General features: G+C 49.3%; 1 protein-coding gene across 1 annotated transcript in view; it reads right to left on the reverse strand.

Annotated features, from left to right (window-relative positions):
* Positions 1 to 15,801, reverse strand: part of GABBR2 (gamma-aminobutyric acid type B receptor subunit 2) — a 369,209-nt gene extending 353,408 nt beyond the window's left edge. The window contains exon 1 of the mRNA XM_070794811.1: positions 15,390 to 15,801. Coding sequence (XP_070650912.1) covers positions 15,390 to 15,710 — 321 coding nt within the window. The 5' untranslated portion in view covers positions 15,711 to 15,801. The remainder of the gene's footprint in view (positions 1 to 15,389) is intronic.
* Positions 15,802 to 16,099: the final 298 nt, after the last annotated feature.

Genomic DNA, 16,099 nt, shown 5'->3' on the forward strand with positions numbered 1-16,099 from the left:
GTCTGCCGAACACCCCCTGGGCACTAGATCCTATGCTTTTATTTTATTTAGTCTTCAAAACAATGCTGATCATCTGATATCAAACTTCCATGTCATACACCAGGGAAGGGAGGCCCCAAGCGAAGTGACCCCCAACAAGGTTGCCCAGCAGGGCTGTGAGCCAGACCGGGGCCCCTAGGGCTCGGAAGTCCAAGCTCTTTCTACTACACCTTGCCTGCTCTGGTGCGCACATGAGGGCACCTGGCAAAGTGCTTGGAGCATAGGAGGGGCTCAGTAAGGGCCTGTCACTTTGTTTTGTCCATGGTGGAGCCATCAGGCTGGAATCAGGGCCACAGCCTGCTGAGGATCTAGAGTGGCCAAAACAAAGTCAATCAGACCATCTCAAGACCCACTGTCCACAGGAGTCCAGCAGGCAGGATGGGCTTAGCTGGGGATGTCATAGCTGGGGGGCTTCTGGGGTCCCCAAATCTCTCAAACCAAACTCATCATCTCCACACTGCCTGGCCCAGAACTCTTGAGGTCTCAACAAAATACTTGCACATCTGTTGGCAAGAATCAAAGCTCTTTTTGGAGAAAATAAATACTATTGCCTACACACTCCAGTATTCTTGCCTGGAGAATTCCATGGACATGGGATCCCCACAGGCCTCAGTCCATGGGATCACAAAGAGTTGGACACAACTGAGCGACTAACACTTGCACTTTCATCCCAGCCTCCCACTCCTGGGCTGCATGAACTGGCCCAGTCCAGACATTTCACATTTCAATCAGATATGCCAGGCTTTGTCCCAGTCCCCAAACCTAGCAACCCCCCATGCCTTCCTGGCTGGATCCCAAACTGCTGCTTACAGCAGACAGCCCTAACTCCCACACCACCAAACTCCTGCCTGGGACCCTTACTTGCAGATGGTTTCAGATCTGACACCTGCCAATGAATGGCTGAATTCTGAAGACACCTGACAGATGACAGGAAGACATGTTAATCACTTCTTGTTCTAGATACTTCTTTCTGTAAGATAGCCTTCTGGGGTAGAAAACCTCAGCTCCCTGGCTAACTGCTTCCATAGTACTGTTATCTCACACTGCTCTCCTTACTTAATAGAAAGTTGAATGAATCACCTATGTGAACAACATCTCTGTGTCTTTGATAAAGATGTTATTGGAAATATCCAAAAGCCCTGGGAGAACAACCCAGAATTAATTACTCTTTGTGCTTAGTTTCAGACACATTTGATATCTGTAACTCTTTATGACTTTTTAAAGCCTTTTCACATTAATCTATTTCTCTCTCTCTCTCCCCCGCCTCCCTCTTCAATGATCTCTACAATAACTCCATGGACAAGCAGGGCAGGCATTATTATTATTCCCATTTTACAGATGATAAAACTAAGGTGTACAGAAGTTAAACAACTACTTCAAGGTCACCCTAGTGAGAACCAGAGATGGGTCACCCGTGGCAAGTGCAGAGCCTTTTCCGCTGAACCACCTAGCCCTTGAGCTAAAAGATCTGTCTTTGGCACCTACAGGGAAACACGTGCTCCTGACACGGTAACCCCAGAATCTTTCTCTCTTGCCTTCAGCCCCAGTATGCAGGTGGAGCAATCCATTCCTCACAGATGCCTGATCGTGTCTTCTCCCTCTGCTTCCTTTAGAGGCGCGGTTGTGATTTTATCCAAAATGGTCATGCTGCACATTGTGTTTATGCCACTCATGCAAAAAGCATTTGCTAAGCACTTACAACGTGCCAGTGGCCATGCTAGGTGCCCAGATGCATGGGCAGTCATTCACTCACAGATATGGCCGAGGGCCTATAGGCTGCACCCTGGGTATGGGGACACAGCAGATACAAAACAGGAGACACACCTATCCTCACACGCTGGCTCCGCTCACAGCCAGGCTTTGTAGTGGACAATAGCCAGCAGTGACAACACTGAGCTATAAGGACTTCACAGGGGTCAACAGCACACCCTGGGCCCAAGGAGATTCACCACGGAGCTCTCAGCGCAGCTCAGCTCCTTCTGGAAATAGACAGGGATTCGGGAACAGCCACTTCACCTAGACTCTCATTCAGCAACGCCCAGACACAGATCTCACACACTACTTTGCTAGCTTCAAACACAGAGTCCTCCACTGAAACAAGAGCTGGTATTTATAAGAAGGCTGAGCGCCGAAGAATTGATGCTTTTGAACTGTGGTGTTGGAGAAGACTCTTGAGAGTCCCTTGGACTGCAAGGAGATCCAACCAGTCCATTCTGAAGGAGATCAGCCCTGGGATTTCTTTGGAAGGACTGATGTTAAAGCTGAAACCCAGTACTTTGGCCACCTCATGTGAAGAGTTGACTCATTGGAAAAGACTCTGATGTTGGGAGGGATTGGGGGCAGAAGGAGAAGGGGACGACAGAGGATGAGATGGCTGGATGGCATCACTGACTCGATGGACGTGAGTCTGGATGAACTCCGGGAGCTGGTGATGGACAGGGAGGCCTGGCGTGCTGCGATTCATGGGGTCACGAAGAGTCAGACACTACTGAGTGACTGAACTGAACTGAACAGCATTTCACATTTTCATATGTGTTATAATAAAATGACAATAATAAAATTCAGTGGCTGCCTATCAATGTGGGCCCCTGTGCTTAATGCTTTACATGAAGGTTTTATGACAGCCTTCAAAATAACCCATCCCCATTTCACAGATGAGGTCACCAAGGCTCAAGGAGTGAGTAGCACCAGCACACACACCCAGGTTTCTGATACCATGTGTGATGGTCTCTCCACAGTGCCCGGCTGTCCTCCCCACATTCACACAAATATGGGAAAACACACAGATGCCATTATAAACAACCAGATGAGGCCTCATAAATCCTTCGACGCTCATCCGTTCATTCCGCAAATATTTAATGAGCATCTACCATGGGCTCAATAAATATTCGCACCAGAGGGCTTCCCTGGTGGCTCAGGCAGTGAAGAATCTGCCTGCAATGCAGGAGACCCAGGTTCGATCCCTGGGTTGGGAAGATTCCCTGGAGAAGGAAACGGCAATCCACTCCAGTACTCTTGCCTGGAGAATCCCATGGACAGAGGAGCCTTGTGGGCTAGAGTTTGTGGGGTCGCAAAGAGTTGAACACAACTGAGCAACTAACACAACCACCACCAAGTGCTAGACACCGTGTGGCGCACTATGGCGAGCCCAAACCAACCGAGTTCACAGTCCCCTGCCAAAACGGGGGAGACCAACACTGATCAAACGTTCCGGCAATTTAAAATCGCATCTGTGCTAAGCACTACAAAGGTTCAAGACTCTTAGAGAAACTGCAGCAGAGGTTTCTTTCTCCCAGTGAGCGAGGACAGAGAAAGCACACTTGAGCTGGTATTTAAAAGACGAAGGAAGATGGCAAAAAGCCCCTTCCAGACGGTGGAAACAGCCTGTGAAAAGGTCCCGTGCACACTCTCTGAGCACAATCACCAGAGAAACTTGCAAGTACCCCATGTCTGGGCCCAGAGACAGAGGGAAGAGTTCTCAGGAATGAAGCTACGAGTGAGTGGGGCAGACCACAGGGCTTCCAAGGGCACAGGGAGAAGTTCTGTTCCCATTCCTAGAACAATGATGAGCCCCTGCAGGGCATTAAACAGGGAGGCCACCTGACCAGTGTGCTGGGATTCTGGAGGACAGCCCCTGCACCTGCTCCAGGCTGCACCATCACGCTTCTTAGGCGGCATCGTAACAAACCCCTGGTGGCCTCCCTTTGAGAGCATCACTGTTTTAGACTCACCTCCACATGCCCTGTGACCAGCACTGCGCCTGGCACCAAGTAGGTGCTTAGCAGGTATGAGCTCCACGTATAAAGGAAGCATCACAGCTGCTCTCGACATGATCTAAGTCTAAAAGGAGACACACACACAAAGACACAAACACTGATGCCCCAAATAAACACATAGGAGGTGACAAGTTCTGCAGGAGCAAGGGGAGCAGAGAGCAGATCCATGTGAGCCAGGTGTGTAGACAGACACACTTAAAGTGAGTAGATAGTACAGCGCTGGCTGTGTGTGACTGAGTGGGCGGACAGGGAAATGGGTGAGGATGAGGCTGAATTAAAGGGAGAGGCAAGCAGCTGGGTGAAATTCATCAAAAAAAGAGAAGCAGTAGCTACTGACAAAACGTGCCACTTGCTTTCATGGGAGGCAGATAGCTCCCATGTGAAGATGCTATTTCACTTTAGAGTTTAAGCAGCAGAGATCAAAGTCAGACCATCCGGATTGAAATCCCCAGCTCACCACTTGGTTGGTTGTGATGTTAAATAAGTCACTTAACCTCTCTAAGCCTCATCTGTAAAATGCAGACAATAAGAGCACCTACTGCATCAAATTGGCGTGAGAATTAAATAAGTACTTGACACAGGACTGACACATGCTAAGCACAGGATAAAGGTGAGAAACTGTTGTTGTAGTCTCTCTTTCCTCACCTACTTGCAAATAATGTTTTCTTTTCCTTTTTCTTTTTTAAATGACAATAAGATTAGAAGTTCTCCAAAGACTTTTCAATGTTTCTAGAACTCAGAGTCCAGCAAGGAGGATCAGAAGGGCCAGTCGGGCCCTGAGAGGACACTCTGTGGAGTGATGGGTGAGCCAAAAGTCTATCAAAGTCAACACGTTGGGTGGAAGCATGTGCATGGACTCTGATCACACGCCCTGGGGTGGGCTTCCACGTCCCTGTCTGCCAGTTAAATCCCTGAAACAATTCTGGGCATTCTCAGACAACCTTCAGTGAATGGGCAGTTTCAGAAACAAAGCGATTTGGATAATCGATTTGGATTTAGTGATTATTATTAGGATGGCTGTTGCTTTCAAAATCAGTTCCCTCTGAACAAAGTCAAGTGGATCATGGGCAGAGTGTGAAAATATCATTTTCTCTCTGCCACCTCCTGACCCTGCACCATGAGAACAACAATAATGCATCACTCCACAAAGTCCTTCTTTGGCTAGATTTTATCCGAACGGTGACTGATGGTGTCCTTGCCAAATGGCAGGAGAAGGGGTCTGCTTCAGCCAGCAGCTGTGGAACATGGGCACTGATGAAGACAGATGAGTCCATTTACTCAGTATTTTGGATCTACCACTAATTTTCTAGATGACAATGACACTTCATCCTTCCAGCAATGTAGACTGTTCAAAAAAGACTGAAAAAGTAGAAAGTGGGGTGAAAAGAACGCCCCAATCAGCCCCAAAGTTGTCACAACGTTCACGCCCTTGACTCAAGCAAAAATTCTCAAATCTTCAGACATCAGCTCATAACCAATTTACTCATACTTTGCACATGATTCTAATAAGCTATTTGATTTGGGGTTCAGAGCAAAACCAGATCAGAGAAATAGTCACCTCCAGACTGAGCTAACCCAGTTCCCGAATCAGTCCTGACCACAGAAGGATAAAGAGCAGAAACTTCCAGCCCAGGAGCAAGGTACCTGGAATATGTCTTGCTGTTCAGGGGACCCCAGAACACCACTTTATTCATTATATTCAGACTTGCCACTAGACTACCTGGCTCACCAAGCCTGATGACTTGGCTTCATTCCTACAGTGTCTACTGGGACCAGAGCTCAGCCAAGTCTCTGTGGCCTGATACTCCCTGGAGGTGGGAATGGGGTATCAGAACCTGATTCCTACAGCTGCCAACTGCCAGTTAGAGTATTGCTCCAATAAACTAATCTCCTAAAACCATAATACTTCTTAGATGCTGGAAAGTATTTCTTCCCCAGGTTTGATATTGGAGGACCTTGGAGGATGGTGTGTGTGTGTGTGTCAGGGGAGAGGAGACTGACATTAGCTCTGCACAAAATCCTCTATTGGAGCATCCGACAAGTACCCTTTTCCCTCTGCACAACTCCTGGGTCCCACAAAGCACCAAAGAAGAAATAAAAAGCAAGCAGAAAGCTCACCCCACATGGCTTGGCATAAAAAGCACTTCCTCAATTTGTTAAAACTATACCCATTAATCCTCTTCGAATCAGAGAGCTGAGTTCCAAGCTTTTAGGTCTATTTGCTTGTTCAATAAATATTTATTGAGCTCCTGCTCTGTGCCTGGCCCTGAGATACTGCCTAGAGGGGTGGGGGTGTATACAAGGGAGCCAGACACACCCAGTGCCTGCCCTTGCAGTGCTTACAGTGGAGCAGAGATCCTCAGTGTTGAAATTCATAGAGAAGAGCAAAGACTTATTAACTAACCCAGCACCAGAATCTAGACCATTGAGGTCTTAGCAACCAACCTCGCACCAAAGCCCAGACCACTGACCCCAACTGGAGCTCACACTCCTATTGTTTCAGCCTGGCACACCTGCTGGCTCCTGGAAAGGTACAGAGACAAAGGCATCTCACCAGCCTCATTGCAAACTGTTACATAAGCAGAGAGATTAAGAATAAACAAAAGGAGCAGATGAATGCGATGCTCATTGGGCAAACTATGCCATTTAATTTTCTCACCTTCCTAGAACCAAAATAAATAACCAAAAGAGTAAGCAATAAGAAGCCACTTACATTTCATCCCAAACAACATGGGGAATGACCAAACAGGTGCCTCAAGAAGGGGTATGCCTTCCCCATCATCCTCCCCTGACCCCTCCTGACCATGCTCAGGTCACACTGTGTGACCGCCAGTTAGGCTGTGAGACCCTCAAGGGCAAGATCCATGTCACATCCATCTCTGTACCCTAGAGCCTAGAAAAGGGCCTGGCAGAAAGCTCTCTCCATCACAACATGTAGCATTAGTATGATGGAGCAGAAATAGGTGGAGCTGTGGCAGCCATCTAGGTGAGCCAGTCAGATCTCCTTTAAAGAGAGAATCTACAGGACAAGTGCCCTCAGCTAAGCCTCCAGCTGTGGCTTCAAGATCTGTTATAGTGTTTAATTAAGACAAGGACACATTCTTCCCAGGGAGCCTGCAGCCAGTGACCAAGCTGGGCAGGGATTCTAGAGCCTGGTTCTTTTGGTCTCCGATATGTGATCCCTCAGGCTTCTCTGGTGGCTCAGATGGTGAAGAATCTGCCTGCAATGCAGGAGACCTAGCTTTGATCCCTGAGTCAGGAAGATCCCCAGGAGAAGAGACTGGTCACTCCAGTATTCTTGCCTGGAGAATCCCATGGACAGAGGAGCCTGGCAGGCTACAGTCCATGGGGTCACAAAGAGTCAGACATAACTGGGCAACTTTTACTTTCACTGATCCCTCTAACTGGCAGTCTTTGCTCTGGAGCACCCCACACCAATGGGCTGGCCAAGACTTTCTGAGGCTCTTCTCCCAGCTCTCCTTCCTTCCCCTGTACTTTCACAGGTGCCAGAACAGCACTGTGATCTGAGGCTTTCACTACCTCCTCTTTTACCTTTCATGGATATTACCCCTAAGATCTCTGGGACCTGTACATCCATCTTGGCCTGTAACTCCTGACAGACCCCAAACAACAAGTGTCAGTGACATCCACATGCTCCTTTACATAACCCAGCCTCCTTTTAAGTTAGGTTGGTCAACAACTATTTCTGATCAATGAAATATGAGTAGAAATAATACATGCCACTTCCAAGTAAAGATGGCCAAAAATCTCGTGTGCCTTCCCCTAAGGATTTCTTCCTGCCCCCATCTTCTTGAGGCCAAAGATGGGAGAGTGACAACACAAGGGCAGCCTGGAGTCCTGTGTTCTCACTTGGAGGAGGACCTCCCAGGAGCTTCTGACCCACACTGGATTTGGCTGAGCAGTATATAAATTTGACTGTGTCAAGCAAAACAGATTTCAGGATTTGTTGATGCAGCACTGCCAGGCCCACCCTAACCAACAAAAGTTATATATCCTCTGTGTGTGTGTGTGATAAGTCGCTTCAGTCATGTCCAGCTCTTTGCAACCCTATGACCAGCCCACCAGGCTCCTCTGTCCGTGGGATTCTCCAGGCAAGAATACTGGAGTGGGTTGCCATGCCCTTCTCCAAGGGATCTTCCTGACTCAGGGATTGAACCCGCATCTCATGTCTCCTGCGTTGGCAGCAGATTCTTTACCACTAGCGCCACCTGGGAAACTCAATGAATTTATTTAATGCTTCTATTTTCACCCCTGTCTTACACTTTCAGCTTGTTCATTTCCCTGTTGCGATCTCACGTCTCTGCATAAAGAAGTTGATGATCTTCCGTAGAAGGGAGGCCAAACACATGAAGAAGAGCCCTTTAAAAATATAGGTAGTGAGCTAAAAGTCTTAGCCCAATATCTAGTTCTAAAGGTGTATTATTCTACGCACCTTCTCCCGGGTGCCTAGCTAGGTCTGAGAAATTGGTTGGGAGTAGGCATGGCATGACCAAGAGCATTTCCCTCACACCAGGAAATCTCGGGGGTCGATGCTCGTAGGAACATGCAGGAGGCAGCTCAGCTTAATCCTGATACATGGGGTCTTCTAAGTCCATTGGTCATGAGGAGGTAGAGCTTCTCTGAGGAAGTGATCCAGAGAAATCATTCATACTATGGGAAGCTAACTCAGAAGGCAGATTCTAATTTATTCACTTATATTTCAGTTCAGCAAACATTCACTGATGCCCACTGTATGTAAAACACTGGGGCATCAGACTGGCTCTGCCCTCACAGAGCTACAGTCCAGCAGGGGAGAAAGAGACAAATATGGAAGATGTGCTGGGAGATACACATGAATAAAGATCTTGCGCTCACATCCTCTTTATCCAACACCCTTTTCAGCAACATGGCACTGGAAAGTGATGACAGAGAAACATGGCTTCACATCATGTTTTGAGATTCCATATCCATTATATTTATTCCTAATTCAGCTCTGTGGGTCAACATCATCATATCCACTTGGTACAGGAATAGTAAGACTGGTGACAAAACTGGCATGAATATTTACTGAGCACCACAGACAGACAAGCCTGGTGGGCTGCAGTCCATGGGGTCAAGAAGAGTCAGACACGACTGAGCGACTTCACTTTCACTTTTCACTTTCATGCATTGGAGAAGGGAATGGCAACCCACTCCAGTGTTCTTGCCTGGAGAGTCCCAGGGACGGGGGAGCCTGGTGGGCTGCCGTCTATGGGGTCGCACAGAGTCGGACACGACTGAAGCGACTTAGCAGCAGTAGCATAGTACATCAAGCATTCTATTACTTTACCCAGATAGTCTTCTTTGATCTCCATATCCTATTAGGCAGTTAGTATATTAGCCCCATTTTACAGATGAAGAAATAGAGGCAAAGTGGCTTGTCTAAGGTCACCAGGCAGGTACACGGTACCCAATGCGCATATAGACCCAGGTCTCCTGACATGATGAGGTGCTCATCCGACAGGTGCTTGGAGCCAAGGGAGCTGAAGGGCCTGGTTTTGTGCCCAGCCTCATACCCTCGGGGACTCTCTCTCCTTGTTCCCCTGCAGTGCAACTGACTTCAGATACTGTTTGGTCTGCCAGACACCCCCACTTTCAAGCTCCCCTTTGCCACCCCTCCTGCCCAGTCAGGCCTCAGAGCACCTCTATCCCCTCTCCATCTCTGCTCAGGGCCCAGCACCTACCCCTTCAGTTGCTACAGCAGCTTCCTGGATTCTCTGTCTCCTCCTGCTCCTGTCTACCTTCCTGTCTCTACATCCCTACTGTCCTTTATCTTGTCACATTCATGTTCAAAAATCTCCCATGGCTCTTCACTGTTCCAAAATGAAGGCCAACCTTCCTGACAAGGCATTCAAGGCCTTCCACACCCACCACCAGACTGCCTTTCCTCCTACAAACCCTGCACTCGGCTGAAAACAGAATCGGTCAGTGCTCCCCAAACACACCTCACACTTTGTGTCCTCTGTCCTTTGATCTTGGTGATTGTTTCTGGGATCCAACCTCCATCTGCCTGAGCCCACACCTCTTTGTGTCAACATTATATTCACCCTTCCAGACTCATCTTGACTTCCTCTCTTCCAGGAGATCTAGATGTGGTCTTCCCTTTCTCTTGATGCTCCTGGCATCTATTGCTTCTTTCTTGAGCTTAGCATTTCCCAAGTAGATATCTGTGATCAGATCCACCTGGCATCCACCCCACTTTAACAGCCTCCAGTGTACTTTGAGGAATCACCTCTTCTCCACTCTGTATTCAGTGTGGTTGGATGGGGCTGACCTCACCACCCTGTTCCTGCATGAAAGGCCGATGGATGTCCCAGACCCACCAATACCATGTTATTGGTTCAAAGATGGACACATGACCCAACTCAAGCCAATGAGAACTGAGCTTAGGATTTTTGCTGCAATAGTCAGGAAAGAAACACGCTTCTTACTGGAGTTTCTAAACTGGGAGGGTGTAAACTTGCAGCTGCTAGGGGCCATCTGTACAGCCAAATGGGGAGAGACTGACTGAGGGTGAAGCCAAACACAAAGGAAATCAGAGCCAAGAGACAAAGAGGGAGACAATTTTTAAGATATTTAAGTTCTTGGATTCAGCCATACCTGAATACAGCTAACTCCAGGATTTTTCAGCCACATGAGCCAGTTAAAGTTGGGTTTCTGTCACCTGTAATGAGGTTCCAAAGCAGTAAACCTACTAAGGGTCAGGTACCATGCCAGGCAGTGGGGTATAACCACAGAGATGTGAGCCTGATCCTAGAAGACCTCATTTTCTCTTTATTTCTAAAACTAGCTATACTGAACTATAATTCATATGCCATAACATTTATTCTTTTAAAGTCTGTAGTTCTATGGGTTTCAGTATAGTCACAGAAATGTGCAGACATCAAGATGGATTACTTTCTATCTTGCATTGAAAACAACAAACATATGCTTGCTGTGTTCTTCCCTATCCACCAGCTCCTCTCCTGAATCCAGGACTGGATTTACTCCTTCTTTCTGCAATACCAATAAATGCAGTAAGTGCTCAATTAATGCCTAATAAGCTGTACTTCGTCTAGTCAAGGCTATGGTTTTTCCTGTGGTCATGTATGGATGTGAGAGTTGGACTGTGAAGAAGGCTGAGCGCCGAAGAATTGATGCTTTTGAACTGTGGTGTTGGAGAAGACTCTTGAGAGTCCCTTGGACTGCAAGGAGATCCAACCAGTCCATTCTGAAGGAGATCAGCCCTGGGATTTCTTTGGAAGGACTGATGTTAAAGCTGAAACCCAGTACTTTGGCCACCTCATGTGAAGAGTTGACTCATTGGAAAAGACTCTGATGTTGGGAGGGATTGGGGGCAGAAGGAGAAGGGGACGACAGAGGATGAGATGGCTGGATGGCATCACTGACTCGATGGACGTGAGTCTGAGTGAACTCCGGGAGTTGGTGATGGACAGGGAGGCCTGGCGTGCTGTGATTCATGGGGTTGCAAAGAGTCGGACACGACTGAGCGACTGAACTGAACTGAACTGAAAGCTGTACTCAGACCTCCTTGAAAAGCTTGGCCTCCATCCCACAGTTGTTTGGGTCCCCTCTAAAGCACAAAGAATGAGACAACAGATATTTGGCAACCCACTCAAGGAAAGGACATACTCACCAATCACTAGGTTTTCTAAGCTGGATCCCTGCAGTGGGGTAGACTTTCTGAGAGGTGCACACCTGGAACGTGCTCCTTTGGCTCCCTGAACTTTCCCCAAGTTTATTACAGAATAATTTAAAATAGTAACAAGTGGGAAGACATACAAATCCAACAAAAGGGCAATGGCCTAATATTTAATAGAATAGAATAGTAAACAGCCACTAAAATTCATCTTTGCAAAGAGGATTTGAGGACATGGAGAAATAACCATGCTATAATATTAAGTGAATGAAACAAAATATAAAAGGATGCATAGAGATCTCAAGTACACAAAATAGTAAACACCAGCAACTGGAAGGGAATAATGCTAATTATTAGATGCAATTATCTTTGCGTAGGTGGATTATATGCAGTTTTCTCATGTTTCTCTACTATTTTTTTCCAAAATGAATATTACTTTAAATAAATCAGAAAAGCCAATAGTATTTGTAACGTATCCCTTGGTTATTATTTAATTTTATTAATATGACTACCAAAGAATGAGAAACAACCACACGAAGAATATTTCTGAAGCTGTAAAACTTTTATTTAAAAAAAACTGTCCCTCAGAGTCTTTTAGACAAACATATAAGTAATCTAATCCCCCATGTTTACTTTTTAACCTTGACTGCCAAGACGCTCAGAGCTAAAACTTAATTCACAAAAATGCAACAGTCATCTTAGCCCAGGTTCTGGGTTCAATAACGCCCATTTTTCTATGTGGTTTCTGATGCTTCCTCTTATCTGTATTTTCTGTTGTCTTGCTTGTGTTTTTATATATTCAAATGTTCCTTGGAATACATAAAGAAGTATTTGCTGAAGTGATTTGAGGTACACCAAAGAAGAGAGGTCCTGCCTAGCAGATATTCTGCTGGGATGTTTCATTTTTACAAACACATGGCACTGAGTGGGGCTTTGATCCTTTATTGTTATTCTAATTACAGCAGAGGGGCAACTGAATAAGTGTGTGTGGGAGGCTCCTTTATGGAGACAGGCTGGTCCCACTGATCAGATTAACCCATGTCTTGCTGATCTCCATCTCTTCGAAGGTTGTGTGGACAGAGGTCCATCCTGGCTGCCCAGTTTCTGGCCATTGACTGAGAGCAAATGATAGCAAAGTCTGCTACAATGTGCTCACCACATTCATCCTGTGTTCAAGTCTATACAAATCAAGTGACACTGTCAACAAGTGACTGAAAAGTACATTCAATCCATAAAGACATCCTATCTGAATAAAATAGGGTCCAAACGCTCTAAGACGAGCCCCAAACACCCTTCAGGTTTTATTGCAATTACCCAGCCTGATCCTTTACTTTGGCTTTAGAAAGAAAGTCCCTCTACTCTATAAAGATGGGCCACTTGAAAAAATTAAGTATTCTATCACCTGGGTGTTCTCCCAACTGTGACACCTCATGGCAGGAGATAACATATTTATCTGATTCTAAGCCAAGATTCTTTTCTTCTGGTGATAACTTCACTGACTCTTCATGAGATGAGGAAAAACAAATAAGCAAACAACATTTTAGTGGTGACCATTTTGCCACATCTAAAGTTGCAATGTCTTACTTGTGAATCTAGGACAGAGGAAAGGGAAAGCAGGAAAGGAAAGGAAGGCAGGAAACATTTATTGAGCACTTACAGCATGCCAGACAGAGGACTGGCCGCTGCGCTGCCAGCTCAAGGCATTTTCCATTCCAGCCAGTTATCTCCCTTAAGCGTCACAATACCATCCTACGGAGTACATGTAATAGTCCCAGTTTTTCAGAAGTGGAAATCTAGGCTTAGAGAGATTAAATCCCTTGCTCAAGGTCACCATGGGGAAGATACTAGGTTTCTGACCAGACTCAGGTCAGAGCCACCCCAAAGCCCATGCCCTGTGCCCCTTCAAATGGCTAGAAATGCCTCTGCTTGCATGAGGCTGAGATTACCCTCTGCCCTCCTTCCCTCGAGCTCAAGTGCCTTCTGACTGCCTCATCCTCTTGACTTTAGGCCCCCTCTCACTCAGAAAGTCATCAAGACACACTTGAAAAATAAAATATAAAAGCATCAACCCACATCCTGAAATTGAGCACCCTTCCCTTTGCTGCCACTAACAAGCTAATATGAAATCTCTTTCAGGGAAGCTTTCTGAATGGAATAAATTGGTGAAAACATTATGCAGCTGACAATATTTGGTGATGATGCAAACAGGGCTGCCCTGTCCATAAATGGTTTTGTCTCCAAAGAACCCGCTCTCCTGTGTCCTTTTCAAAAAAAACAAGATCGAGCAACAGAGAAACAGTACCCAGAAGACATGGCTCGTATAATTGCATTGCCCTCTCTGTTTATGTGTGTCGGACAAGTACCCCCAGAGAACTTGAAATGTTCTGGAGAAGACAGGAATGTCATTCAGAGATGATTCCACAGGGGCTGGCTCTGCACAGCTCCCAGCTTACATCCTCCCAGGGCAAAGGAAGCCTCTCCACTTGCAGCAACCTCCGTGCACCGCCACCAACTGCCACCCGTTCCTTCACCTTTTATTTACATCGCAGAGCAGACTGGTTCATCAGTGAAGGGGGGAGGAGGGAAACAAGATGCAATCCAAATTTCTGCTTTTTCCGGGGACCCAAAAGCGGGGGAGTGGGGTGGGGGTCACACAGAGAAGGAAGTGGAGCCTGGGGTGCCCGATCAGCGTGGCATGACGACCTTCCCCTCCCCTTCTGCACCAGTACTCAAGCAGAAGTGCCCAGGGAGCCCCAGGAAGCCGGGTCAATTAAACCCATTGCCTTGGCCGAGCTTGGCACGGTGCAAGAGGCGCCAACGGAGCGTTCTGCACAGGAAATCACTGCCCCCTTCAGGCCGCGTCTCAGCCGCTGTGGCCGGAGCGTAGGGGCTCCCTCAGTCTGGAAAAACTAGCAAACCCGACCTCACGCGGCCAGCGATTGCTCCTCTGAGCCCCCTCGGCGCACCCTAGTTCTCGGGCCGGCGGAGATGTGCGCTGTTGCTAACAGCTGGAACGCAAGCTGAGGGTGTAAGGAGAGGGCTTAGGACGGAAATCTCTCGGCTCTTCTGCTCCCCTCAGAGAAAGAGGCCGAGAAGGCAAGCCGACTGGTTGCGCTCCAAGTCCGTGCTTCAAGTCTGCGCCCCGGGAAACTGCGCCGGCAGCCGCCCGGCCACCAGCCTCGGCGCGGCTGCACACTCCCGCGGGTCCGGGGTGAGACCTGCTCGGGACACTCTGAGCAACTAACCGGAAGGGGTCTCCTCAGGAAACCGCTCGGGCCACAGGCAGCGCCAGGCACCTGCAGGCAGCAAGCAGCGCTGCAGAGCCGGCAGCCCCACACCAGCCGGACCGGTGCGGGTTCCGAGCTGCTGGCGCGCACCAGGCACCCGGCCCTGATGCGCGCTCCAGCCCCTGGGTCCCCGAGCCCTCTGGACCTCAAAAGCTCAGCTCGGCTTTTCTGAGGCCCGCGAGCAGGCCCGTGGCCTCTCCAGCCCTTGATGGCCCAGTTTATAGTCAATGCGCCTGTTCTTCCCACCTAGCACTCCACAGCCCCACCAGCGGGACTTGGGCAGGGGTGACCACTGCAGGCCTTTCAGGAGATTCAGTTACCACCTTCTCCACTCTTTCTCTGGGCAAAGGAGACCCTAGTTTTCTATCCCACATCCCACAAGCATACACACATACACAATCCCAGAGGGGAAAGATGCTCAGCAAATCTTGGCACCAGCTGTGCGAGCCAAGCCCGGTGGGACCCAGAGGGTAAGCACTGAGACCCAGCCTGAGGTGCCCTCGGCAGGCTCAATGAGGGCTCTGCCCAAGGGTCGAAGCTTGCTTCTGTCCAACACGCCCTCCTCCATTGCCCCTACAGCCCCGACGGCGCGGGCGGCCGGACACTCACCTCGGTGTCGTAGAGTCGCAGGTCGAGGAAGTAGGGGCGCAGGAGCGACTCGTTGCGGATCTGCTCGATGGCCAGTTCCACCGCGGGGAGCACGCCGCGCCCGATACTGCCCTTGGCCACCTCCTTGGTGAGCGGCATGAGGCCCATGATGGAGAGCGGCGGGCTGCTGGGCGGCGGCCGGGGGGCACCCCGCGCCCAGCCCCAGGCCCCGGGCGCGAGCGGCAGCAGCAGCGGCAGCAGCAGGAGCAGCAGCAGGCGCGCGGGCGGCGGTGGCGGCGGCGGCGGCGGCCCGGGCTGCCCGGAGCTAGGCGGGGAAGCCATGCCGCGCCGCGGGCTGCGGGCGCCGGCTCACTCGGCCCGCATGGCCTGGCCCGGCCCGCCGCCCCGCGCCAAGATCTCCCCGCGGCGCCCGCGCAATGGCGCCGATCCCCGCTCCGGCTCGGGCTCAGGCTCCGGCTAGGCACAGAACGGCCGCGGCGGCAGCGACAGCGGCAGCGGCGGCGCCCGTGACGGATCAATCACGCCGGGAAGGGGTGGGAGCGAGCAGAGTGCGGGAGGCGGGGAGCAAGCGAGCAAACGCGAAGAGGGGGGCCGGCGTCTCCGCGCGCGCCTCTCTCCTGCGCGGCCGCCCCGAACCCGGCCGCCTCCGCCCGCCCCCGTGCGCGCTCTGAGCTGCTCTCCCGCCGCGAGCCGTTCAGCAGCAGCCCCTG

This window comes from Bos indicus, chromosome 8 (genome assembly GCF_029378745.1).
Source record: "Bos indicus isolate NIAB-ARS_2022 breed Sahiwal x Tharparkar chromosome 8, NIAB-ARS_B.indTharparkar_mat_pri_1.0, whole genome shotgun sequence".
Lineage (NCBI taxonomy): Eukaryota > Metazoa > Chordata > Mammalia > Artiodactyla > Bovidae > Bos > Bos indicus.